At 44.7% G+C, this 27622-nt stretch overlaps 1 protein-coding gene across 4 annotated transcripts in view; it reads right to left on the reverse strand.

The window, feature by feature from the left end:
• Window positions 1-23996, reverse strand: part of LOC128690106 (alanine--glyoxylate aminotransferase 2, mitochondrial) — a 47535-nt gene extending 23539 nt beyond the window's left edge. For 2 of the 4 annotated variants that reach the window (XM_070090706.1, XM_070090703.1), the window contains exons 1-4: window positions 23829-23996; window positions 11629-11702; window positions 10893-11077; window positions 9953-10076 (exon numbers count right to left, since the gene is read on the reverse strand). In XM_070090706.1, coding sequence (XP_069946807.1) covers window positions 9953-10076; window positions 10893-11077; window positions 11629-11702; window positions 23829-23994 — 549 coding nt within the window. In that variant the 5' untranslated portion in view covers window positions 23995-23996. Of the gene's footprint in view, window positions 1-9952; window positions 10077-10892; window positions 11078-11628; window positions 11703-12629; window positions 12755-22868; window positions 23773-23828 lie in introns of those variants that run through there. The other 2 variants (XM_070090705.1, XM_070090704.1) reach the window with 2 other exon arrangements.
• Window positions 23997-27622: the final 3626 nt, after the last annotated feature.

Genomic DNA, 27622 nt, shown 5'->3' on the forward strand with positions numbered 1-27622 from the left:
AATAGCCTAGAAAATGACGTAGTGGAGGCAGGAACCATACACAGTTTTAAGACGAGGTTTGATAAAGCTCATGGAGCGGGGAGAGAGAGGGCCTAGTAGCAACCGGTGAAGAGGCGGGGCCAGGAGCTAGGACTCGACCCCTGCAACCACAAATAGGTGAGTACAAATAGGTGAGTACACACACACACACACACACACACGCATATACTACAGGCCTAGTGTCTAATCGACATGGGCCTAGGACAAAATGGTAACTAACACACACACACACACACACACACACACACACACACACACATGAAGCATTAAACTACAGACCAGTGTCACTGACATGTATAGTATGCAAAATCATGGAGAAGATTATCAGGAGAAGAGTGGTGGAACACCTAGAAAGGAACGATCTCATCAACAGCAGCCAACATGATTTCAGGGACGGGAAATCCTGTGTCACAAACCTACTGGAGTTCTATGACATGGTGACAGCAGTAAGACAAGAGAGAGAGGGGTGGGTGGATTGCATTTTCTTGGACTGCAAGAAGGCGTTTGACACAGTTCCACACAAGAGATTGGTGCAAAAACTGGAGGACCAAGCAGGGATAACAGGGAAGGCACTACAATGGATCAGGGAATACTTGTCAGGAAGACAGCAGCGAGTCATGGTACGTGGCGAGGTGTCAGAGTGGGGCACCTGTGACCAGCGGGGTCCCGCAGGGGTCAGTCCTAGGACCAGTGCTGTTTCTGGTATTTGTGAACGACATGACGGAAGGAATAGACTCTGAGGTGTCCCTGTTTGCAGATGACGTGAAGTTGACGAGAAGAATTCACTCGATCGAAGACCAGGCAGAACTACAAAGGGATCTGGACAGGCTGCAGACCTGGTCCAGCAATTGGCTCCTGGAGTTCAATCCCACCAAGTGCAAAGTCATGAAGATTGGGGAAGGGCAAAGAAGGCCGCAGACGGAGTACAGTCTAGGGGGTCAGAGACTACAAACCTCACTCAAGGAAAAAGATCTTGGGGTGAGTATAACACCAGGCACATCTCCTGAAGCGCACATCAACCAAATAACTGCTGCAGCATATGGGCGCCTAGCAAACCTCAGAACAGCATTCCGACATCTTAATAAGGAATCATTCAGGACCCTGTACACCGTGTACGTTAGGCCCATATTGGAGTATGCGGCACCAGTTTGGAACCCACACCTAGCCAAGCACGTGAAGAAACTAGAGAAAGTGCAAAGGTTTGCAACAAGACTAGTCCCAGAGCTAAGAGGTATGTCCTACGAGGAGAGGTTAAGGGAAATCAACCTGACGACACTGGAGGACAGGAGAGATAGGGGGGACATGATAACGACATACAAAATACTGAGAGGAATTGACAAGGTGGACAAAGACAGGATGTTCCAGAGATTGGACACAGTAACAAGGGGACACAGTTGGAAACTGAAGACACAGATGAATCACAGGGATGTTAGGAAGTATTTCTTCAGCCACAGAGTAGTCAGTAAGTGGAATAGTTTGGGAAGCGATGTAGTGGAGGCAGGATCCATACATAGCTTTAAGCAGAGGTATGATAAAGCTCACGGCTCAGGGAGAGTGACCTAGTAGCGATCAGTGAAGAGGCGGGGCCATGAGCTCGGACTCGACCCCCGCAACCTCAACTAGGTGAGTACAACTAGGTGAGTACACACACACACACACACACACACACACACACACACACACACACACACACACTCACACTCACACACACACACACACACACACACACACACACACACACACACAGGGAGAGTGACCTAGTAGCGATCAGTGAAGAGGCGGGGCCAGGAGCTAGGACTCGACCCCCGCAACCTCAACTAGGTGAGTACAACTAGGTGAGTACACACACACACACACACGCACAGGAGATTTAAGGAAGTTTTTACAGTAGAGACAGGAAGGGCTGTGGGAAGACAGAACAGAAGGGAACATCAAGAGGGAATATACCAACAAGTGTTGGATGACATACGAACAACTGAGGAGGTGAAGAAGCTCTTAAGTGACCTTGACACCTCAAAGGCGATGGGACCGGACAACATCTCCCCATGGGTCCTTAGAGAAGGAGCAGAGATGCTGTGTGTGCCTCTAACCACAATCTTCAACACATCCCTTGAAACTGGGCAACTACCTGAGAAATGGAAGACAGCTAATGTAGTCCCCATATTTAAGAAAGGAAACAGAAACGAGGCACTAAACTACAGACCTGTGTCTCTGACATGTATCGTGTGCAAAGTCATGGAGAAGATTATCAGGAGGAGAGTGGTCGAACACCTGGAAAGGAACAAGATTATAAATGAAAACCAGCATGGGTTCATGGAAGGCAAATCTTGTATCACAAACCTCCTGGAGTTTTATGACAAGGTAACAGAAGTAAGACACGAGAGAGAGGGTTGGGTAGATTGCGTTTTCCTAGACTGCAGGAAGGCCTTTGACACAGTTCCCCACAAGAGATTAGTGCAGAAGCTGGAGGATCAGGCACACGTAAAAGGAAGGGCACTGCAATGGATAAGGGAATACCTGACAGGGAGGCAGCAACGAGTCATGGTACGTGAAGAGGTATCACAGTGGGAGCCTGTTACGAGCGGGGTCCCACAGGGGTCAGTTCTAGGACCAGTGCTATTTTTGATATATGTGAACGACATGATGGAAGGAATAGACTCTGAAGTGTCCCTGTTCGCAGATGACGTGAAGTTGATGAGAAGAATTAAATCGGACGAGGATGAGGCAGGACTGCAAAGAGACCTGGAGAGGCTGGACATGTGGTCCAGTAACTGGCTTCTCGAATTCAATCCAGCCAAATGCAAAGTCATGAAGATTGGGGAGGGGCAAAGAAGACCGCAGACAGAGTATAGGCTAGGTGGACAAAGACTACAGACCTCACTCAGGGAGAAAGACCTTGGGGTGACCATAACACCGAGCACATCACCGGAGGCACACATCAACCAAATAACCGCTGCAGCATACGGGCGCCTGGCAAACCTGAGAATAGCGTTCCGATACCTTAATAAGGAATCGTTCAAGACACTGTACACTGTGTATGTTAGCCCCATACTGGAGTATGCAGCACCAGTCTGGAACCCACACCTGGTCAAGCACGTCAAGAAGTTAGAGAAAGTACAAAGGTTTGCAACAAGGCTAGTCCCAGAGCTCAAGGGAATGTCGTACGAGGAAAGGTTAAGGGAAATCGGACTGACGACACTGGAGGACAGAAGGGTCAGGGGAGACATGATAACGACATACAAGATACTGCGGGGAATAGACAAGGTGGACAGAGATAGGATGTTCCAGAGAGGGGACACAGGGACAAGGGGTCACAACTGGAAGCTGAAGACTCAGACGAGTCACAGGGACGTTAGGAAGTATTTCTTCAGTCATAGAGTTGTCAGCAAGTGGAATAGCCTAGCAAGTGAAGTAGTGGAGGCAGGAACCATACATAGTTTTAAGAAGAGGTATGACAAAGCTCAGGAAGCAGAGAGAGAGAGGATCCAGTAGCGATCAGTGAAGAGGCGGGGCCAGGAGCCGAGTCTCGACCCCTGCAACCACAATTAGGTGAGTACAATTAGGTGAGTACACACACACACACATACACAGACACACACACACACACACACACACACACACACACACACACACACACACACACACACACACACACACACACACACACACACACACACACACACACAGTTTAGTTTAATATTTTTATTATGCGCCCCATACCCATCCTGTGGGCGGTAGTCAAAAGATTACAAAGGTACATAATGGGTCCAGGGACTAAAGTGTATGGTAGAGTTATTATTGAAAGAATTAAGAGTAAGACGGAGAGTAGAATAGCAGATGAACAAGGAGGCTTTAGGAAAGGTAGGGGGTGTGTGGACCAGGTGTTTAGTGAAACATATTGGTGAACAGTATTTATATAAGGGATTTAGAAAAGGCATATGACAGGGTGGATAGGAGGGCAATGTGGCAGATGTTGCAGGTGTATGGTATAGGAGGTAGGTTACTGAAAGCAGTGAAGAGTTTTTACAAGGATAGTGAGGCTCAGGTTAGAGTATGTAGGAGAGAGGGAGATTATTTCCCAGTAAAAGTAGGCCGTAGACAAGGATGTGTGATGTCACCATGGTTGTTCAATATATTTATAGATGGGGTTGTAAGAGAAGTGAATGCCTGGTGGCTAAAGCTCCCACTTCACACACGGAGGGCCCGGGTTCGATTCCCGGCGGGTGGAAAAATTTCGACACGTTTCCTTACACCTGTTGTCCTGTTCACCTAGCAGCAAATAGGTACCTGGGTGTTAGTCGACTGGTGTGGGTCGCATCCTGGGGGACAAGATTAAGGACCCCAATGGAAATAAGTTAGACAGTCCTCGATGACGCACTGACTTTCTTGGGTTATCCTGGGTGGCTAACCCTCCGGGGTTAAAAATCCGAACGAAATCTTATCTTATCTCTTATCTTGGCAAGAGGTGTGCAGTTAAAAGATAAAGAATCAAACACAAAGTGGGAGTTAAGATATGATAAGATAAGATTTCGTTCGGATTTTTAACCCCGGAGGGTTAGCCACCCAGGATAACCCAAGAAAGTCAGTGCGTCATCGAGGACTGTCTAACTTATTTCCATTGGGGTCCTTAATCTTGTCCCTCAGGATGCGACCCACACCAGTCGACTAAGGTCGCAGGCCGCCGAGTCTGAGCCTAAATACACCAAAAAAAATCGAAAAAATATGAAAAATGAGTTAATCTTACCGAAAAATAGAGCAAAGATCTGGCAACATTTTGGTGTGCGCCTCGTCTCTGTACGATAATTACATATAAAGCTATCGTAATTATAACAATGGCAACTACGTCATCAGCATGACGCGGCCCAGCTCACCCTAACAATAACACGTGCTCCAGCGCGACTCGCTTCATAAAACAGTATCACAGGTATTTTTTTTTTCCTTTTTTTTGGTGTATTTTTTAGCTAGATCTTCTAAATAGTAACTGGCAACCATCAGGTTAGCTGTGAGAAGGAGCTGCTCACACTGGAAGTCTGAAGAGAGAGTGGGGGTGTCACTTTGTCTGACAGCTGACTCCCTTGGGACGTTACTTTTTGCCTTTCATTGTATACATTTTTGGTACACAATGCCTGCAAAGAAGAAACAGTTTGCCAAGAACATTAGCCACAAGAGGAAAAGGCACATAGAAGCAATGATAAGGTCTATACAAGCAAAGTGAACAGCAGCTGCTGTGGTTGGTGACGCCACAACGATGCTAGTACCACCACGTGGTGACGCCGCCACGATGCTAGTACCACCACCCTCCTCTCAACACCTGTCCTTGTTCACCGCTACTGAACTATTGGATATTTCATGTTCAGAAACAAGTTAGACAAAATATAGGAGCCCCGCAAATATGCCCACCTCCACCACGGCTGCTACTACCACAACTACTACCTCCACTGCTGCCTGGAGGACATAAGATAATCATGTGTCCACCTACATCCAGTCATAGGTACGTAATTATTAGTGTTTTTTTTTTTGGTATATTTTTATATTGGTATGTGTATAAATATATATGGGTGCAATTACATGTATCTGTACATAATCACTGGGAATAGGATTTTGAGAATTCATTTCTTTCTTTTCAGATTGATTGGGATGGATTGTTATGATTGTCCGGCCACCAGAGAACTTCAGGATAAAGGGATCTTCATGGAACTTCAGAAATAATGTCTATATAACCAGTTCTACTCTCAATAAACGTATAAAGGCACTATGAGTATTTTTACCCACTGTATAGTAATGTTCAATGTATTTGTTGATTTTTTTTCAAATTTTTCTGAGGTGCATTTGAATTTGGTATTTTTCTGAGGTAAATCTGTGCTCCAGTTCCCCGAATTATTTATGAATCCTCCGGGATCATTCTGAATTTTGGTATAAACCTTGGTAATAAATACCGACAAGTTGGTTTAGAAAGACACGTAAGCAAACACTATAACATATTTATTAGAAAACGTTTCGGTCCTGGGACCTTGATCACTTCTAACATACAGAGGTAGAAAGACATTATATATATAGGCGGAGAGTGAGGTGTGACGCACGTGACCTGAGGAATGTCATAAGAACATAAGAATGGAGGAACACTGTAGAAGGCCTACTGGCCCATGCGAGGCAGGTCCTTACAAAAGTTACTCAGGGGACCCTGTTTGACTTTGTAATGGAGCTGTCTTGGGTAATAATCCCTTCAATTTTGCATAAATTGATGTAAAGTGCAAAAAAAAAAAAATTAAATGAAGTAAAGACATAATAATATTTTTTTTGGCTACCATAAAACATGTTATTGCATTATTTATATCCATTAGATAGTCAATTTGGCATTACTTTATCATTTGTGATTATCAACAATGATTTCGAGATTGCCAATATTGACTTGCGTTGCTATAAGTGTTGCCATGTCCAATTTTTCACATTTTTATTTTTTATAACTTTATTTATTGGACGATCTTGATGCAACTTTCACCACATGAGGCTCAATATGCCTAAAGTCTCTGGTAAAAAAAATCAACGAAATCGAGCAAAGGAAAAAAAAATTCAGGCTGCCTGTACCCTAACACCCAGGTACCCATTTGCTGCTAGGTGAACAGGACAAAAGATGTAAGGAAACGTGTCGAAATGTTTCCACCCGCCGGGAATCGAACCCGGGCCCTCCGTGTGTGAAGCGGGGGCTTTAGCCACCGGGCCACAGTTGCTCTTTGCTGATGGCATGGTGCTTTTGGGAGATTCTAAAGAGAAGTTGCAGAGGTTGGTGGATGAATTTGGTAGGGTATGTAAAAGAAGAAAATTAAAAGTGAATATAGAAAAGAGTAAGGTTATGAGGATAAAAAGATTAGGTGACGAAAGATTGGATATCAGATTGGAGGGAGAGAGTATGGAGGAGGTGAATGTATTCAGATATTTAGGAGTGGACGTGTCAGCAGATGGGTCAATGAAAAATGAGGTGAATCACGGAACTGATGAGGGAAAAAGAGTGAGTGGTGCACTTAGGAGTCTGTGGAGACACTCTTTGAACTTTGTCCGTGGAAGCAAAGAGGGGAATGTATGAGAGTATAGTTGTACCAAAACTCTTGTATGGGTGTGAATCATGGGTGATGAATATTGCAACGAGGAAAAGGCTGGAGGCAGTGGAGATGTCATGTCTGAGGGCAATGTGTGGTGTGAATATAATGCAAAGAATTCGTAGTTTGGAAATTAGGAGAAGGTGTGGGATTACCAAAACTATTATCCAGAAGGCTGAGGAGGGTTATTGAGGTGGTTCGGACATATAGAATGGAACAAAACAGAATGACTTCGAGAGTGTATAAATCTGTAGTGGAGGGAAGGCGGGGTACTGATCGGCCTAGGAAGGGTTGGAGGGAGGGGATAAAGGAGGTTTTGTGTGCAAGGGGCTTGGACTTCCAGCAAGGATGCGTGAGCTTATTTGATAGGAGTGAATGGAGACAAATGGTTTTTAATACTTGACGTGCTGTTGGAGTGTGAGCAAAGTAACATTTATGAAGGGATTCAGGGAAACCGGCAGTCCGGACTTGAGTCCTGGAGATGGGAAGTACAGTGCCTGCACTCTGAAGGAGGGGTGTTAATGTTGCAGTTTAAAAACTGTAGTGTAAAGCACCCTTTCCAGGGCATAGTTCTAGCTGCTCAGTCAAATTATGTTCCAAATAGGGAAATCAGATCAAACAAAAATGATCCTAAATGGATGAACAATAGATTAAAATATCTGATTGGTCAAAAGAGAGGCATATATAGGCAAATCAAAAGAGGAGAGGGGCAATTAAGAAATCGATATATTCAGTTAAAGAGAGAAATAAAAAAGGGAATTAGAAAAGCAAAAAGAGATTATGAGGTTAAAGTTGCAAGAGAATCGAAGACTAACCCAAAAGGATTCTTTCAGGTATACAGAAGTAAGATCAGGGACAAGATAGGCCCACTCAAAAGTTCCTCGGGTCAGCTCACTGACAGTGATAAGGAAATGTGTAGAATTTTTAACACATACTTCCTCTCAGTTTTTACACAGGAGGATACCAGTGATATTCCAGTAATGATAAATTATGTAGAACAGGACGATAATAAACTGTGCACTATTAGGGTCACAAGTGACATGGTCCTTAGGCAAATAGATAAATTAAAACCTAACAAATCCCCAGGCCCTGATGAACTGTATGCAAGGGTTCTAAAGGAATGTAAAGAGGAGCTTAGCACACCTTTGGCTAATCTTTTCAACATATCACTACAAACTGGCATGGTGCCAGATAAGTGGAAAATGGCAAATGTGATACCTATTTTCAAAACAGGTGACAGGTCCTTAGCTTCGAACTATAGACCAATAAGCCTAACCTCCATAGTGGGAAAATTTATGGAATCAATAATTGCCGAGGCAGTTCGTAGCCACCTTGAAAAGCATAAATTAATCAACGAATCTCAGCATGGTTTTACAAAGGGACGTTCCTGCCTTACGAATTTATTAACTTTTTTCACTAAGGTATTTGAGGAGGTAGATCATGGTAACGAATATGATATTGTGTATATGGACTTCAGTAAGGCTTTTGACAGGGTCCCACATCAGAGACTATTGAGGAAAATTAAAGCACATGGAATAGGAGGAGAAATTTTTTCCTGGATAGAGGCATGGTTGACAAATAGGCAGCAGAGAGTTTGCATAAATGGGGAGAAATCAGAGTGGGGAAGCGTCACGAGCGGTGTTCCACAGGGGTCAGTGTTGGGCCCCCTGCTGTTCACAATCTACATAAACGACATAGATGAGGGCATAAAGAGCGACATCGGCAAGTTTGCTGATGACACCAAAATAGGCCGTCGAATTCATTCTGACGAGGACATTCGAGCACTCCAGGAAGATTTGAATAGACTGATGCAGTGGTCGGAGAAGTGGCAGATGCAGTTTAATATAGACAAATGCAAAGTTCTAAATGTTGGACAGGACAATAACCATGCCACATATAAACTAAATAATGTAGATCTTAATATTACGGATTGCGAAAAAGATTTAGGAGTTCTGGTTAGCAGTAATCTGAAACCAAGACAACAGTGCATAAGTGTTCGCAATAAAGCTAATAGAATCCTTGGCTTCATATCAAGAAGCATAAATAATAGGAGTCCTCAGGTTGTTCTTCAACTCTATACATCCTTGGTTAGGCCTCATTTAGATTATGCTGCACAGTTTTGGTCACCGTATTACAGAATGGATATAAATTCTCTGGAAAATGTACAAAGGAGGATGACAAAGATGATCCCATGTATCAGAAACCTTCCCTATGAGGATAGACTAAGGGCCCTGAAACTGCACTCTCTAGAAAGACGTAGAATTAGGGGGGATATGATTGAGGTTTATAAGTGGAAGACAGGAATAAATAAAGGGGATGTAAATAGTGTGCTGATAATATCTAGCCTAGACAGGACTCGCAGCAATGGTTTTAAGTTGGAAAAATTCAGATTCAGGAGGGATATAGGAAAGTACTGGTTTGGTAATAGAGTTGTGGATGAGTGGAACAAACTCCCAAGTACCGTTATAGAGGCCAGAACGTTGTGTAGCTTTAAAAATAGGTTGGATAAATACATGAGTAGATGTGGGTGGGTGTGAGTTAGACCTGATAGCTTGTGCTAACGGGTCGGTTGCCGTGTTCCTCCCTTGAGTCAATGTGACCTGACCTGACTAGGTTGGGTGCATTGGCTTAAGCCGGTAGGGACTTGGACCTGCCTCGCATGGGCCAGTAGGCCTTCTGCAGTGTTCCTTCGTTCTTATGTTCTTATGAGTGAATGATGAAAATTTTTCTTTTTCGGGCCACCCTGCCTTGGTGGGAATCGGCCGATGTGTTAATAAAAAATAAAAATATATATATTGCATATAAAAACAAAAGCTCACATTAAGGTCTGCAGGAAGTTTCTCAGCAAGTCGTTGAGCATACTCGTGAATCTTTGGGTGCAGGTAGATATTAGTGGTGTGCCAGAGTTTATTTAGCTGTTCTGTGGCTGCAGCTAACACCTTTCTGAAAAATATAAGTATATTATTAACTCATTAAATAGTAATAAGGCGAAAAGTAGACATCTGACGGAACGAATAGGGGCCAGGAGCTGAGACTCATCCCATGCACCCACATATAGGTGATTGCAGGATTCGGACCCATGATGAGCCAAACCTAAAATTAAGTCAGGACTGGATTGCCATACGTTCGAATCCTGTCCGTTCAGTGAGTTATATTTCTAATCTAAATGAGTAGTTATACGAAATTTAAGGTCAAACTTAGCTATGTTTGAGAATTATTTTCACATGACACGGGTTTAACAAACAAGATGGGAACCTCTGTTTCTCAATCCTTGAAGAACCTCTAAACCTTCCACAAGACACAAAATGTGACTTGTGAAAGGTCGAAAATGGTTCGAAACGTCGTCACAAATTTGGCTCTCTCTCTCTTGTGTGAGTTATTTGCGTATTTCAAGCTTTGATTTTAACCTGACCAATCTCTCAGTTTCGTAGATATTAAATGCCTCGAAAACCAACTCAAAAAACATATAATAGTAATAATAATAACTTCCTAAAGCTCGGGGATTTATTTTAATAGTTAATAACCCAGGTGTTAAAAATTAGTGCAACAGGTGTAAAGTTAATATCTGGGTATTAAGTTAATACTTCAGTATTAAGGTGATACCTTGTTATTAATACCCAGGTATTAAAAGTTAATATCTAAATCTAAAAAATTATCACACTAGTGTATTGGGTTAATAACCCGGATATTAAGTTCTACACCGGATATTAAGTTTATACTCCGGGTATAAGCAATTTAAGTTAAAAGTTACATACTTACGGGTGACAGTGGCCGACGCTGACAGTCACGATTCCTCCAAAAAGATCGAGATACCTTTTACCAGTGTGATCAAAGAGCCATTGCATGTGTCCATCGTGTATAAGGAGAGGCTGAGAGAAGTGGGTCACCAGGACAGGGTTCAGAAACGTTCCCTTCAACTTCACCACCTCATCATAATCAGGGCCCTGTACACATACATAAAACAGTAGGCGCACTGATGTAGTATTGGTAGGAATAATGATAATGTTAGGCTAGTTGTATAATATCTATTTGCCTAACTATAGGCCTACTGACCCATGCTCGGCAGGTCTTACTCAACACATTTTTAATGCACATTAAAAATGTGTTGAAAGGATAATAAAATATAATATGCAGAGCTAATTAGGAGATAAAACACTACAGGAAAACACACCTGTGTAGCACTACTGTTGTAGGTTCATTCTGTAGAATGTTATGTTAGTGTAGGAAGTCTTCAGTTCTACTGCAACTGTTTGTGTTGGATAAAAGTACCAGAGCAATTCAGTACCTAAATATATTAATAATGCAAATTGTGTTTCATTCTCTCCATGCATGATAAAAGGCATAATTAATATGAAAATGAATCTGGTATTTTGTGCTGAAACTGAGAGTTCCCTTCAACAAGTAATAATTAACTGGTAATATAAAGGTTTACAGGTTGGAAAAGTGAATAAGGTGGAATAGGATAAATGTGTTTAATACGTCATATAAGACTTACTTTATAAGTAGGACATAGGTACTCGCAGGCCGGCATGCTAGGCACCTGTGTCCACAGTGACCGCCGCCACCTGTCTTATAGGTGAAGTCAATCAATACATAAATAAATAAATAAATAGGAAAGAAGTCAAATTATGCAAAAGTACAACAGAAAGGATATATTATGCAAGACATACTGCTGCCACTGTCATATTTTGTACAGCTCCTGTGACTACTACACCGTGTACCTACTATATCACTTCTTATATCTTTGAAACAGTGAAGTTAAATATATATGGGTGTCTCAGGTCTTCAACAATATGTATGTCATCAGTTTCAAAACAAAAAAAAAAATTATGTGCCGTGTTTACAACAATACTTCACATATTTAGGGTTTCAGAAATTTATCTTTTAGTTGTCATTTTTTGGCGTAATTAATTTTTACAGACTAAGCTTCAACTTTAGCTTATTTCAAAGCCCGACCGTTGATATACACTATTCCTTAATAATGTGAGAAATCACGAAAGGGCTTAGAACTTTAATACTCTTTTACTGTAGTTATTTTGCATACAACATTGTATGTGAGACACCAAGTCAGTATATCTTACCCTGTCTTTTTTTTTTTTTTTTTTTTGGCTGAGAAGCAAGTGTCAACAGAGATCTTCAGTGCTAACACGGCACTTTACAGACAATCAAAATTGAATAAACAACATAGTGTCCCTGAGACTGCACTCTTCCACAAGGATGCTGATAACAGTTGCGTACCCAGTAGAGATAGACTGTTTACAAAAACATTAAGAGAAAATAAAGTAACAGGCATCCCAGTTAGACCTCTACACAAGTTTCCTTTCACTTCTCACTGAGCCATTATTTCATACACTTTAAATTATTATTATAATCAAAAAGAAACGCTAAACCTACAAGAGTCATACAGCGCAGTATACAGTTTAAAAAATATCATTATTAAACATTATATCAAACAAATTTTTCTATTTTTTTAAACAATAAACGATGTTTTCGTACTTGTTGATTTGCCGGTATTCTCCCGGCCCGGGCCGTGTCCAAGTGGTGGCCCGGCCTTGGCTCCCTCTCTACGGAGTGTCTGAGACCGAAGTCTCCCAGTCCCTGGACCCATTATGTACCTGGAGTTTACCTGGAGAGAGTTTCGGGGGTCAACGCCCCCGCGGCCCGGTCTGTGACCAGGCCTCCTGGTGGATCAGCGCCTGATCAACCAGGCTGTTGCTGCTGGCTGCACGCAAACCAACGTACGAGCCACAGCCCGGCTGATCAGGAACTGCCTTTAGGTGCTTGTCCAGTGCCAGCTTGAAGACTGCCAGGGGTCTGTTGGTAATCCCCCTTATGTGTGCTGGGAGGCAGTTGAACAGTCTCGGTCCCCTGACACTTATTGTATGGTCTCTTAACGTGCTAGTGACACCCCTGCTTTTCATTGGGGGGATGGTGCATCGTCTGCCAAGTCTTTTGCTTTCGTAGTGAGTGATTTTCGTGTGCAAGTTCGGTACTAGTCCCTCTAGGATTTTCCAGGTGTATATAATCATGTATCTCTCCCTCCTGCGTTCCAGGGAATACAGGTTTAGAAACCTCAAGCGCTCCCAGTAATTGAGGTGTTTTATCTCCGTTATGCGCGCCGTGAAAGTTCTCTGTACATTTTCTAGGTCGGCAATTTCACCTGCCTTGAAAGGTGCTGTTAGAGTGCAGCAATATTCCAGCCTAGATAGAACAAGTGACCTGAAGAGTGTCATCATGGGCTTGGCCTCCCTAGTTTTGAAGGTTCTCATTATCCATCCTGTCATTTTTCTAGCAGATGCGATTGATACAATGTTATGGTCCTTGAAGGTGAGATCCTCCGACATAATCACTCCCAGGTCTTTGACGTTGGTGTTTCGCTCTATTTTGTGGCCAGAATTTGTTTTGTACTCTGATGAAGATTTAATTTCCTCATGTTTACCATATCTGAGTAATTGAAATTTCTCATCGTTGAACTTCATATTGTTTTCTGCAGCCCACTGAAAGATTTGGTTGATGTCCGCCTGGAGCCTTGCAGTGTCTGCAATGGAAGACACTGTCATGCAGATTCGGGTGTCATCTGCAAAGGAAGACACGGTGCTGTGGCTGACATCCTTGTCTATGTCGGATATGAGGATGAGGAACAAGATGGGAGCTAGTACTGTGCCTTGTGGAACAGAGCTTTTCACCGTAGCTGCCTCGGACTTTACTCTGTTGACGACTACTCTCTGTGTTCTGTTAGTGAGGAAATTATAGATCCATCGACCAACTTTTCCTGTTATTCCTTTAGCGCGCATTTTGTGCGCTATTACGCCATGGTCACACTTGTCGAAGGCTTTTGCAAAGTCTGTATATATTACATCTGCATTCTTTTTGTCTTCTAGTGCATTTAGGACCTTGTCGTAGTGATCCAGTAGTTGAGACAGACAGGAGCGACCTGTTCTAAACCCATGTTGCCCTGGGTTGTGTAACTGATGGGTTTCTAGATGGGTGGTGATCTTGCTTCTTAGGACCCTTTCAAAGATTTTTATGATATGGGATGTTAGTGCTATTGGTCTGTAGTTCTTTGCTGTTGCTTTACTGCCCCCTTTGTGGAGTGGGGCTATGTCTGTTGTTTTTAGTAACTGAGGGACGACCCCCGTGTCCATGCTCCCTCTCCATAGGATGGAAAAGGCTCGTGATAGGGGCTTCTTGCAGTTCTTGATGAACACAGAGTTCCATGAGTCTGGCCCTGGGGCAGAGTGCATGGGCATGTCATTTATCGCCTGTTCGAAGTCATTTGGCGTCAGGATAACATCGGATAGGCTTGTGTTAATCAAATTTTGTGGCTCTCTCATAAAAAATTCATTTTGATCTTCGACTCTCAGTCTGGTTAGCGGCTTGCTAAAAACTGAGTCATATTGGGACTTGAGTAGCTCACTCATTTCCTTGCTGTCATCTGTGTAGGACCCATCTTGTTTAAGTAGGGGCCCAATACTGGACGTTGTTCTCGATTTTGATTTGGCATAGGAGAAGAAATACTTTGGGTTTCTTTCGATTTCATTTATGGCTTTTAGTTCTTCCCGCGATTCCTGACTCCTAAAGGATTCTTTTAGCTTAAGTTCGATGCTTGCTATTTCTCTGACCAGTGTCTCCCTGCGCATTTCTGATATATTGACCTCTTTTAGCCGCTCTGTTATTCTTTTCCGTCGCCTGTAAAGGGAGCGCCTGTCTCTTTCTATTTTACATCTACTCCTCCTTTTTCTTAGAGGAATAAGCCTTGTGCATACATCGAGTGCCACCGAGTTAATCTGTTCTAGGCATAAGTTTGGGTCTGTGTTGCTTAGTATATCTTCCCAGCTTATATCGGTTAGGACTTGGTTTACTTGGTCCCACTTTATGTTTTTGTTATTGAAGTTGAATTTGGTGAATGCTCCCTCGTGACTAGTCTCATTTTGTCGGTCTGAGGCTCCACGCATACATGTCTGAACCTCAATTATGTTGTGATCTGAGTATATTGTTTTTGATATGGTGACATTTCTTATCAGATCATCATTGTTAGTGAAGATGAGGTCTAGTGTATTCTCCAGTCTAGTAGGCTCTATTATTTGCTGGTTTAAATTGAATTTTGTGCAGAGATTTAAAAGCTCGTGTGAGTGTGAGTTTTCATCAGAGCTGCCTCCTGGTGTTATTACTGCAACAATATTATTTGCTATATTCCTCCATTTTAGGTGCCTTAAGTTGAAATCCCCCAGGAGCAAGATGTTGGGTGCAGGAGCTGGAAGATTTTCCAGACAGTGGTCAATTTTTAACAGCTGTTCCTGGAATTGCTGGGATGTTGCATCCGGAGGCTTGTAGACTACCACAATGACTAGGTTTTGGTTCTCGACCTTTACTGCTAAAACTTCCACTACGTCATTTGAGGCATTAAGCAGTTCTGTGCAAACAAGTGACTCTGCAATGTACAGGCCAACCCCCCCCTTTTGCCTGTTCACTCTGTCACATCTGTATAGGTTGTAACCTGGGATCCATATTTCGTTGTCCAAGTGATCCTTTATGTGGGTCTCAGTGAAAGCCGCGAACATTGCCTTTGCCTCTGCAAGCAGTCCACGGATGAAAGGTATTTTGTTGTTTATTGCTGGCTTTAGACCCTGTATATTTGCAAAGAAGAATGTTATCGGACTGGTGGTATTGTTGGTACTGGGGGGGGATTTTTTTTCCGGCATTAGTATCTGTATCTGTTGGTTTGGAGTGGAGGCCATCGACTGTGGTTCCACTCCAGGAATGACTGGATTTGGTGTACGATTTCTGCCATTTCCTGCCAGTTTTTTTTCCTTCCTGGCACTAAAAAACCTCTCCCTCTTGAGTGGCTGTGGCTACCCAGGTTTTCCCATGGCCTGGATGTTTTGTATCTTTTTGTCCCCTTTAGATGGTATGCCTGGCAATTTAAGTTATAGCACAGTCTTTCCTGTACTGAAGAGGTACACATTTCAGGGTGAAAAAGCTTACAGGAAGGGAGTTTGCATTTTCCTGTTGTCATATGGGCATGACATTTTCTAGGGTGGTCATAGTTGCATGTCCCATCTGTTTTTCCAGATTTCCCATGCCAGCAGATACCAAGTGCATAGTATGTGCACAGGCTTGGTTTCCGTTTGCCTTGGGTTTCTGTGACTGTATTCTTTTGACTACCGCCCACAGGATGGTTATGGGGTGCATAATAAAGATATTAAACTAATTAAACTAACCATGGGAGGAGGTACAAGTACCCCGTCATCGTTGGGACCAACTGTCCCCAGGCCAAGCCACATTCACCGCCCTCACGGGGCTCGTAGGGAGAAGCTAGGCCTCTCTGGTCTGCCATCCCCGCCCGAAGGGGGCTAATGGGAATGGCAGTCTTGTAAGCTGCAAGCTCTGCCTCAGGCACCTACTGGGCATGGTGTCGAACCCACACAGAACTTGATTTTTTTTTTATTCGCCGGTATTCTCCCGGCCCGGGTCTTTTCCAAGTAGTGGTGACCCGGCCTTGGCTCCCTATCTGGGGAGTGTCTCGAGACCTAAGTCTCCCATGGGAGGAGGTACAAGTACCCCCTCATCTTTGGGACCAAGTGTCCCCAGGCCTAGCCACATTCCCCGCCCTCACGGGGCTCGTCCACAGTGGCGTATTAATAGCAATTCTGGAAAATATATATTCTGATTTTGCACACTTTATATAAATATTTTTTTTGTGACCGAATACAACTTAGTACATTGGCCGTCTGAGACATGGTTATACGTACTTATAACCTTAATTGCTAGAGGTGTAGAGGGGTAAGCCAGTGGAAGGCCTCGATCAGATGACCATAAGTATGGACCATAAGCTCCAGCTGTGGGTCATCATCTGACTAAGTCCCGCGTCAGGAAGCACTTGTCCTGCTTTCTGACAAACATTACTAAACTACCTACTGGCTAACAATACTTTCAAATCGTATTTATAAGCATGTCTTGCTAAGTAATTTTTGGACGCCAAATCCAAATATAAACTCGGTTTTAATCCATCGTGTTCATTTTCCCTGAAATAAAACCCAACGATGAAGGTCGTCAGTAAGAGCCTACATGAAGAAGAAATCTTGACTGAATCCTACTGTATCTTACAGCTAGGCTGTAAACACTAAAATATTGCAACAAACCCAATGATAGTAAGTTACTTTGACTTTTTCCCAGCATACATAAGGGGGATTACCAATAGACCCCTGGCTGTCTTCAAGAAGGCACTGGACAGGTACCTAAGTTCAGTACCTGACCAACCGGGCTGTCGTTCGTACGTCAGCTTGCGAGCGGCCAGCAGTAACAGCCTAGTTGATCAGACCCTGATCCACCATGAGGCCGGGTCTCAGCCCGGGCCGCGGGGGCGTTGACCCCCCGAAACCCTCTCCAGGTAAAAAAGTTACAAGGTATGATAATTGGACTTATGTGTATCTGTACCTAAATAAACTTACAAAAACAATTGATGGTTTGTATTCTGGTTGAATTCTGCTGGACACTGAATGGTGAAAATTGACATTTAATGTTCGTGTAAGTATAAAATATTGAAGGCTACCGTAACATACACATTTAAAAAAGGAAATAACAGCTGTGTTCCACAGGAGATAAGAACTTCTAAATTATTGCATAGAGGAGGCAGAGTGACTGATGTTGCATACCACCACACAACACAATGGAGCCCAGACTAGGCATCACTTACCATTGTTTGCACTGAAGAATGGGTGGGGATGTGTGCACACCTCAGGCAAGACCGTTGCGGTGCGGCCCAGTCCCTGGACCCATTATGTACCTCTGTAATGTTGAGGTACAGTCCCTGGACCCATTATGTACCTCTGTAATGTTGAGGTACAGTCCCTGGACCCATTATATACCACTGTAATATTGAGGTACAGTCCCTGGACCCATTATGTACCTCTGTAATGTTGAGGTACAGTCCCTGGACCCATTATGTACCTCTGTAATGTTGAGGTACAGTCCCTGGACCCATTATGTAACTCTGTAATGTTGAGGTACAGTCCCTGGACCCATTATGTACCTCTGTAATGTTGAGGTACAGTCCCTGGACCCATTATGTACCTCTGTAATGTTGAGGTACAGTCCCTGGACCCATTATGTACCTCTGTAATGTTGAGGTAAAGTCCCTAGACCCATTATGTACCTCTGTAATGTTGAGGTACAGTCCCTGGACCCATTGTGTACTTCTGCAATGTTGAGGCACAGTCCCTGGACCCATTATGTACCTCTGTAATGTTGAAGTACAGTCCCTGGACCCATTGTGTACCTCTGTAATGTTGAGGTACAGTCCCTGGACCCATTATGTACCTCTGTAATGTTGAGGTACAGTCCCTGGACCCAGTGTGTACCTCTGTAATGTTGAGGTACAGTCCCTGGACCCATTATGTACCTCTGAAATGTTGAGGTACAGCCCCTGGACCCATTATGTACCTCTGTAATGTTGAGGTACAGTCCCTGGACCCATTATGTATCTCTGTAATGTTGAGGTTCAGTCCCTGGACCCATTATGTACCTCTGTAATGTTGAGGTACAGTCCCTAGACCCATTATGTACCTCTGTAATATTGAGGTACAGTCCCTGGACCCTTTATGTACCTCTGTAATGTTGAGGTACAGTCCCTGGACCCATTATGTACCTCTGCAATGTTGAGGTACAGTCCCTGGACCCATTGTGTACCTCTGTAATGTTGAGGTACAGTCCCTGGACCCATTGTGTACCTCTGTAATGTTGAGGTACAGTCCCTGGACCCATTATGTAACTCTGTAATGTTGAGGTACAGTCCCTGGACCCATTGTGTACCTCTGTAATGTTGAGGTACAGTCTCTGGACCCATTATGTACCTCTGTAATGTTGAGGTACAGTCCCTGGGCCCATTATGTACCTCTGCAATGTTGAGGTACAGTTCCTGGACCCATTATGTACCTCTGTAATGTTGAGGTACAGTCCCTGGACCCATTATGTACCTCTGTAATGTTGAGGTACAGTCCCTGAACCCATTATGTACCTCTGTAATGTTGAGGTACAGTCCCTGGACCCATTATGTACCTCTGTAATGTCGAGGTACAGTCCCATTACGTATCTCGGTAATCTTTGTGACTACCTCCCACAGGCTGGATATGTTAATATCACATACCTACAAGTCCCTCCCAAGAAGCTCATTGCTAGTAATCCCTTCCTTAAATCTCTTGTTAGAGCAACTGCTCAAGAAGAAATTTCTCACCTAGCTGGTAGTAATAAGTTATCACACGTTTCCTTACACCTATTGTCCTGTTCACCTAGCAGCAAATAGGTACCTGGGTGTTAGTCGACTGGTGTGGGTCGCATCCTGGGGGACAAGATTAAGGACCCCAATGGAAATAAGTTAAGACAGTCCTCGATGACGCACTGACTTTCTTGGGTTATCCTGGGAGGCTAACCCTCCGGGGTTAAAAATCCGAACGAAATCTTATCTTATCTTATATACACTGATGGATCTAAACAGGAGTCTTCTGGCAGGGCTGCATCTGCTCTTGTTGCCACCTCCCTAGTTAAGAACGATAATAAATTTGTTGAGTTAGGCATAAGAATTAACAACTGGGCGTCTACACTGCAAACTGAATTGTTTGCAATCCTAATGGCGCTAAAGCTAACCTATGAGGCCTGGTCACAGACCGGGCCGCGGGGGCGTTGACCCCCGAAACTCTCTCCAGGTAAACTCCAGGTATGACACTGAGCTTGACTCTATCATCATTACTGATTCTATGTCATCATTGAAGGCTCTTGACTCATATAATGACTCCAACAACATGCTCATTGGGGAAGCCAGGTATAGATACTCAAAAATTAGGGACAAAGGAATTAATGTACAATTGCTATGGATCTCATCACACATTGGATTACTCCTTCATGATAAAGTTGATATGTTAGCCAAGAAGAGTACCCAGAAGGAGAATGTAGAATATAACTTTGGTATAACTGTGTCTAGCATTAGGAATAATATTGGGAGAGAAGTAAATAATGAAAATGATTGTTATAGGAATGCAGTTAGAAGCCTGAGTAGATCTATAACCCACTATGATAACATGAACGTAGATAAGTATGTTTATGGAGCAACTTGCAATGTGAACAGACTGACTAATGTTGTAGTGGCCAGACTTAGGCTTGGTTACAAGTACTTCTGGCAGTTTGGGAGACACACAGATGATGATCAAACTAAATGTAAATTATGTGATCAGGCATATGGTCACTCTCTTGAACACTATGTGCTTAATTGTCCACTTATTGAGGAATACAGAGACAGACAGTATAATAACCTATGTGACATGTCAAGATATCTTATTAATGAAAATAAGATACCAGATATAATAAGAAAATTTCCTAAATTTGCTTGTAACAGATAAGTGAACTATAGATATGTAGATATAAATCCATATGTATTCCTGTTAACCCTTTGGGGCCTAGTTCCTAGGCCTTTTGTGTATCCACATGCTCTCGCGCTACCGTCCACAGGATGGATATGGGGTGCACAATAAACTAGCCACTTCGGTGGCAAAATCTAAATCTAGGCTGGGTATGGGGTACATAATAAACATATTAAACAACTAACTCGCCCTACGGAGCGCTTTTGCCAATGTATTTTCACCTCAACTTCAGGTTTTCATTTCAACATCACTGTATATGAAATATATACAATAATCAGTGTCCAGTTATCATAGAGGTGAGTGATATCAATTCGTGTAGTTATAATACAAAATAATATGATGACGTAAGTTCATTTAAGATATTTTTTTCTTATCTAGGGTTTAACAAGGTTAGGGTAAGGATTCCTAACTTTATTTATCTACAAAGAGCTGTTACCTATACATCTGTTCATTTAAAAGTCTTTTTATTTTTATGAGACGTGCAAGTAGGGAACAAGATGAAGGTGAGCTATGTCTGGGCCAGCATTTTTATTTGATCAGCTGATTTTATTTCGTAGATATTATTATGCAAATCAAGATCTGTGCTCACCTAATTGTGGTTGCAGGGGTCGAAACTCAGCTCCTGGCCCCGCTTCTTTACTGAACGCTACTAGGTCCTCTCTCTCCCTGCTCCATGAGCTTTATCATACCTCATCTTAAAGCTATGTATGGTTCCTGCCTCCAGTACCTCACTTGCTAGACTGTTCCACTTCCTGACTACTCTATGACTGAAGAAATACTTCCTAACATCCCTCTGACTCATCTGAGTCTTCAAGTTCCAAGTGTGACCCTTTGTTTGTGTGTCCCATCTCTGGAACATCCTGTCTCTCTCCACCTTATCTATTCTACGCAGTATTTTGTATGTTGTTATCATGTCTCCCCTGACCCTCCTGTCCTCCAGTGTTATCAGGCCGATTTCCCTTAACCTTTCTTCGTAGGACATTCCCCTTAGCTCTGGAACTAACCTTGTCGCAAGCCTTTGCACTTTCTCTAATTTCTTGACGTGCTTAAACAGGTGTGGGTACCAAACAGGTGCTGCATACTCCAGTATGGCCCTGACGTGCACAGTGTACAGTGTCTTGAACGATTCCTTATTAAGGTATCGGAACGCTATTCTCAGGTTTGCCAGGCACCCATATGCTGCAGCAGTTATCTGGTTGATGTTTGTATGTATGTGTGTCTTATGTTTCTCTGTATATACTTTCGCTTGTTTCTGCGAGGTACATTCAGACAATACACGTACATATATATGCAGAACAAGCCACCATGTTCTGCACTCTTAAGATCGCCCGTCTGCAATTTTATTGCATATATCTGTAAGCCATGCGTGTCGCAAGCTGCGACTGAGATGCCAGGAGAAGAGATTTCGTTCGGATTTTTAACCCCGGAGGGTTAGCCACCCAGGATAACCCAAGAAAGTCAGTGCGTCATCGAGGACTGTCTTAACTTATTTCCATTGGGGTCCTTAATCTTGTCCCCCAGGATGCGACCCACACCAGTCGACTAACACCCAGGTACCTATTTTCTGCTAGGTGAACAGGACAATAGGTGTAAGGAAACGTGTCGAAATGTTTCCACCCGCCGGGAATCGAACCCGGGCCCTCCGTGTGTGAAGTGGGAGCTTTAGCCACCAGGCCACCGGGCCTAATAACCCTTCTCCTGTATATATTACTAAGTTTAAGAAGAGAAACTGTCATTTTACCTTTTAGGCCGCCCTGCCTCGGTGGGATACTGCTGGTGTGTTGAAAGAAGACATATATATATATATATATATATATATATATATATATATATATATATATATATATATATATATATATATATATATATATATATATATATATATATATATATATATGTGTGTGTGTGTGTGTATGTATGTATATATACAACAGAGGAACATAATATATACAGTATACATACAGTATATATACGTATACAGACACAGCAGACATCAATGATATATAGAAAGCCTGTTGTCATGCACATTTCTGGCAAACCAGGTTAATATTATCTCCAGGATGTGACCCACATCAGCCGACTAACACCCAGGTACCTATTTTACTGCTAGGTTAACAGGGACAGCAGGTATCTTAGGGAAACACGCCCCAATGTTTCCACCCGTACCGGAGATCGAACCGCGGACCTCCATGTGTGAGCTGAGTGCGTTACCAACCGGTTTATAGTATTTTTTTTTATCAAAATGTTGTACATCATATAAGCTTTTTACATGGCATAATGACCAGTTGTAATCCACTCATATAACTATGTTATTATAGCTTACCATGTCGCACTGATGACCTCGTCCACAGGAAAGACCACAGACTCTTCATGTTGCTTGTACCCTGAGGACACCACAAGCTGCTTGTACCCTGAGGACGCCACAAGCCGTTTTTACCCTGAGGATGCCACAAGCTGCTTTTACCCTGAGGACACCACAAGCTGCTTGTACCCTGAGGACACCACAAGCTGTTTGTACCCTGAAGACGCCACAAGCCGCTTTTACCCTGAGGATGCCACAACCCGCTTGTACCCTGAGGACGCCACAAGCCGCTTGTACCCTGAGGATGCCACAAGCTGCTTGTACCCTGAGGACGCCACAAGCCGCCTGTACCCTGAGGACGCCACAAGCTGCTTGTACCCTGAGGATGCCACAAGCCGCTTGTACCCTGAGGACGCCACAAGCTGCTTGTACCCTGAGGACGCCACAAGCCGCTTGTACCCTGAAGACGCCACAAGCCGCCTATACCCTGAGGACGCCACAAGCCGCTTGTACCCTGAGGACGCCACAAGCCGCTTGTACCCTGAGGATGCCACAAACCGCTTGTACCCTGAGGACGCCACAAACCGCCTGTACCCTGAGGACGCCACAAGCTGCTTGTACCCTGAGGATGCCACAAGCCGCTTGTACCCTGAGGATGCCACAAGCTACCAGTCCCCTGAGGAAACCACGTTACCAGTACCCAAGTGAAGGTTCACGGACAGTTCGGCTCACCATTCACCTGCCCTGTGCCAGCGATCAAATACTGCCAGTACCCAGAGCGCGACACACACTGCCAGTACCCAGAGCACGACACACACTACCAGTACCCAGAGCGCAACACACTGCCAGTACCCAGAGCGCGACACACACTGCCAGTACCCAGAGCGCGACACACACTGCCAGAACTCACAGCACACAAGTAACACGTAACTTCACTACCTCAAACATACATGCAGTTCTTTCTGCTTGTATTACACTTACCTTCCATGTTCGGATGCGTCACAACACACTGCATAGCCAATGTTTTTCTCTTCACATACATACCGAAAGTCTCTGGATTGTACATATATTTCAAGATATTACTAAGAATATATGGCCAGAGAATATATGGCCAGGGGTACTTGGCCTGGATCGTTGTTCTAACCATCATAGCTCTCAGGCGAACACATGAGGATAAAGTTGACAATTGTGGCTTAATTATATAAATCTGGGTTGCCCTTGGTAACCATCAGTTACTCATTGATTTACTTGACATTTCCTTTACATCTCTGTCCTCCAGGGAGGTACCTTGATGCTGGTGAGGGGCTTTTGATCTAGAGGCCCTCCAGGGAGGTTCCTTGATGCTGGTGAGGGGCTTTTGATCTAGGGGCCCTCCAGGGAGGTACCTTGATGCTGGTGAGGGGCTTTTGATCTAGGGGCCCTCCAGGTTCCTTGATGTTGGTGAGGGGCTTTTGATCTAGGGCCCCTCCAGAGAAGTTCCTTGATGCTGGTGAGGGGTTTTGATCTAGGGCCCCTCCAGGGAGGTTCCTTGATGCTGGTGAGGGGTTTTGATCTAGGGCCCCTCCAGGGAGGTTCCTTGATGCTGGTGAGGGGCTTTTGATCTGGGGCCCCTCCAGGGAGGTTCCTTGATGCTGGTGAGGGCTTTTGATCTAGGGGCCCCTCCAGGGAGGTTCCTTGATGCTGGTGAGGGGCTTTTGATCTAGGGGCCTTCCAGGGAGGTTCCTTGATGCTGGTGAGGGGCTTTTGATCTAGGGCCCCTCCAGGTTCCTTGATGTTGGTGAGGGGCTTTTGATCTAGGGCCCCTCCAGAGAAGTTCCTTGATGCTGGTGAGGGGTTTTGATCTAGGGCCCCTCCAGGGAGGTTCCTTGATGCTGGTGAGGGGCTTTTGATCTGGGGCCCCTCCAGGGAGGTTCCTTGATGCTGGTGAGGGCTTTTGATCTAGGGGCCCCTCCAGGGAGGTTCCTTGATGCTGGTGAGGGGTTTTTGATCTAGGGCCCCTCCAGGGAGGTTCCTTGATGCTGGTGAGGGGCTTTTGATCTGGGTCCCCTCCAAGGAGGTTCCTTGATGCTGGTGAGGGCTTTTGATCTAGGGCCCCTTCAGGGAGGTTCCTTGATGCTGGTGAGGGGCTTTTGATCTAGGGCCCCACCAGGGAAGTTCCTTGATGCTGGTGAGGGGTTTTGATCTAGGGCCCCTCCAGGGAGGTTCCTTGATGCTGGTGAGGGGCTTTTGATCTAGGGCCCCTCCAAGGAGGTTCCTTGATGCTGGTGAGGGGCTTTTGATCTGGGGCCCCTCCAGGGAGGTTCCTTGATGCTGGTGAGGGCTTTTGATCTAGGGGCCCCTCCAGGGAGGTTCCTTGATGCTGATGAGGGGTTTTTGATCTAGGGCCCCTCCAGGGAGGTTCCTTGATGCTGGTGAGGGGCTTTTGATCTGGGGCCCCTCCAAGGAGGTTCCTTGATGCTGGTGAGGGCTTTTGATCTAGGGCCCCTCCAGGGAGGTTCCTTGATGCTGGTGAGGGGCTTTTGATCTGGGGCCCCTCCAGGGAGGCTCCTTGATGCCGGTGAGGGGCTTTTGGTCTATGGCCCCTTCAAGAAGGTTCCTTGATGCTGGTGAGGGTTTTTGATCTAGGGCCCTTCCAGGGAGGTTCCTTGATGCTGGTGATGGGCTTTTGATCTAGGGCCCTTCCAGGGAGGTTCCTTGATGCTGGTGAGGGGCTTTTGATCTAGAGCCCTTCCAGGGAGGTTCCTTGATGCTGGTGAGGGGCTTTTGATCTAGGGCCCCTACGGGGAGGTTCCTTGATGTTGGTGAGAGGCCTTTAATCTAGGGCCCCTCCAGGGAGGTTCCTTGATGCTGGTGAGAGGTTTTTGATCTAGGGCCCTTCCAGGTAGGCTCCTTGATGCTGATGGAATTTGATCTAGGACCCCTCCAGGGAGGTTCCATGATGCTGGTGAGGGGCCTTTGATCTAGGGCCCTTCCAGGGAGGTTTCTTGATGCTGGTGAGGGGTTTTTGATCTGGGGCTCCTACGGGGAAGTTCCTTGATGCTGGTGAGGGGCTTTTGATCTAGGGCCCCTCCACGGAGGTTCCTTGATGCTGGTGATGGGATTTGATCTAGGGCCCCTCCAGGGAGGTTCCTTGATGCCGGTGAGGGGCTTTTGATCTAGGGCCCTTCCAGGGAGGTTCCTTGATGCTGGTGATGGGCTTTTGATCTAGGGCCCTTCCAGGGAGGTTCCTTGATGCTGGTGAGGGGCTTTTGATCTAGGGCCCCTCCAGGGAGGTTCCTTGATGCTGGTGAGAGATTTTTAATCAAGGGCCCTTCCAGGTAGGTTCTTTGATACTGATGGGATTTGATCTAGGACCCCTCCAGGGAGGTTCCATGATGCTGGTGAGGGCCCTTGATCTAGGGCCCTTCCAGGGAGGTTCATTGATGCTGGTGAGGGGCTTTTGATCTGGGGCTCCTACGGGGAAGTTCCTTGATGCTGGTGAGAGGCCTTTAATCTAGGGCCCCTCCACAGAGGTTCCTTGATGCTGGTGAAGGGCTTTTGATCTAGGGGCCCCTCCACGGAGGTTCCTTGATGCTGGTGATGGGATTTGATCTAGGGCCCCTCCAGGGAGGTTCCTTGATGCTGGTGAAGGGCCTTTGATCTAGGACCCTTCCAGGGAGGTTCCTTGATGCTGGTGCGGGGATTTTCATCTAGGGCCCTTCCAGGGAGGTTCCTTGTTGCTGGTGAGGGGCTTTTGATATTGAAAGTAATGCTACAAGCTAAGTCAAAGATTAAATAGTGGACTGGAGGGGGACTTATCTTGAAAGACAGCTTTCGCCTACACAGCCGTCCCTGCAGGCGATGTCTTGAAAAGATGTATGCAATCCCTCAAGGGTTGGAAATTAATATATATTATGAGTTTAAAGGGGGCGTTATGACAGTATTTTCATTACTGAATACTGACTGGATCCATAGAATCCTATACTCACGTGTGTGGGCTAAAAAGCCCGTATGTCACCGGGGTATATGGTAATCTATTCAGCGTACATAGTTCTCAACTGCGTAGTCAATGGAATCATCACACGCTAAACAGACTTACCTGGGTTTGTGTATCGGACCCTTATACGCGGATATTGTTGTCTTGATTGAAGAATAATGTCTTTGAGAATGTCCACATCTTCCACAGTCTAGGAATACCCACACTGGCACACTGTGTATGCCTGGAGGGTATACTGAGGCAGTGTCTACCTAGAATATACCTGGAGGGTATACTGAGGCACAGTGTCTACCTAGAATATACGTGGAGAGTATACTAAGACACAGTGTCTACCTACTGAGGCAAAGTACCTACCTACAGAGGCACAGTGTCTACCTACAGAGGCACAGTGTCTACCTACTGAGGCACAGTGTCTACCTACTGAGGCACAGTTTCTACCTACAGAGGCACAGTGTCTACCTTCTGAGGCAGTGTCTTCCTACTGAGGCATAGTGTCTACCCACTGAGGCAGTTTCTACTACACGGCGAGGTTCTGCATTCAATTCCCAGTGTGGGTAGAAACATTTGGTGTGTTTCTTTACACCAGTTGTCTATGTTCACCCATCAGTAAAATGGGTACCTAGGAGTTAGCCGACTGGTGTGGGTCGCATCCTGGGACAAGGACCTAATTTGCCCGAAATGCTTGGCGTAACAAGGGGGCTTTCTATATAGCAGTATGTCACTGATGTCAGCCTGTATACCCTGAACATGTATTTGTAGTAAATATAGATATTATATTACTGAGGCACAGTGTCTACCT

Source organism: Cherax quadricarinatus, chromosome 32 (assembly GCF_038502225.1).
Source record: "Cherax quadricarinatus isolate ZL_2023a chromosome 32, ASM3850222v1, whole genome shotgun sequence".
NCBI classification, from domain to species: Eukaryota; Metazoa; Arthropoda; class Malacostraca; order Decapoda; family Parastacidae; genus Cherax; species Cherax quadricarinatus.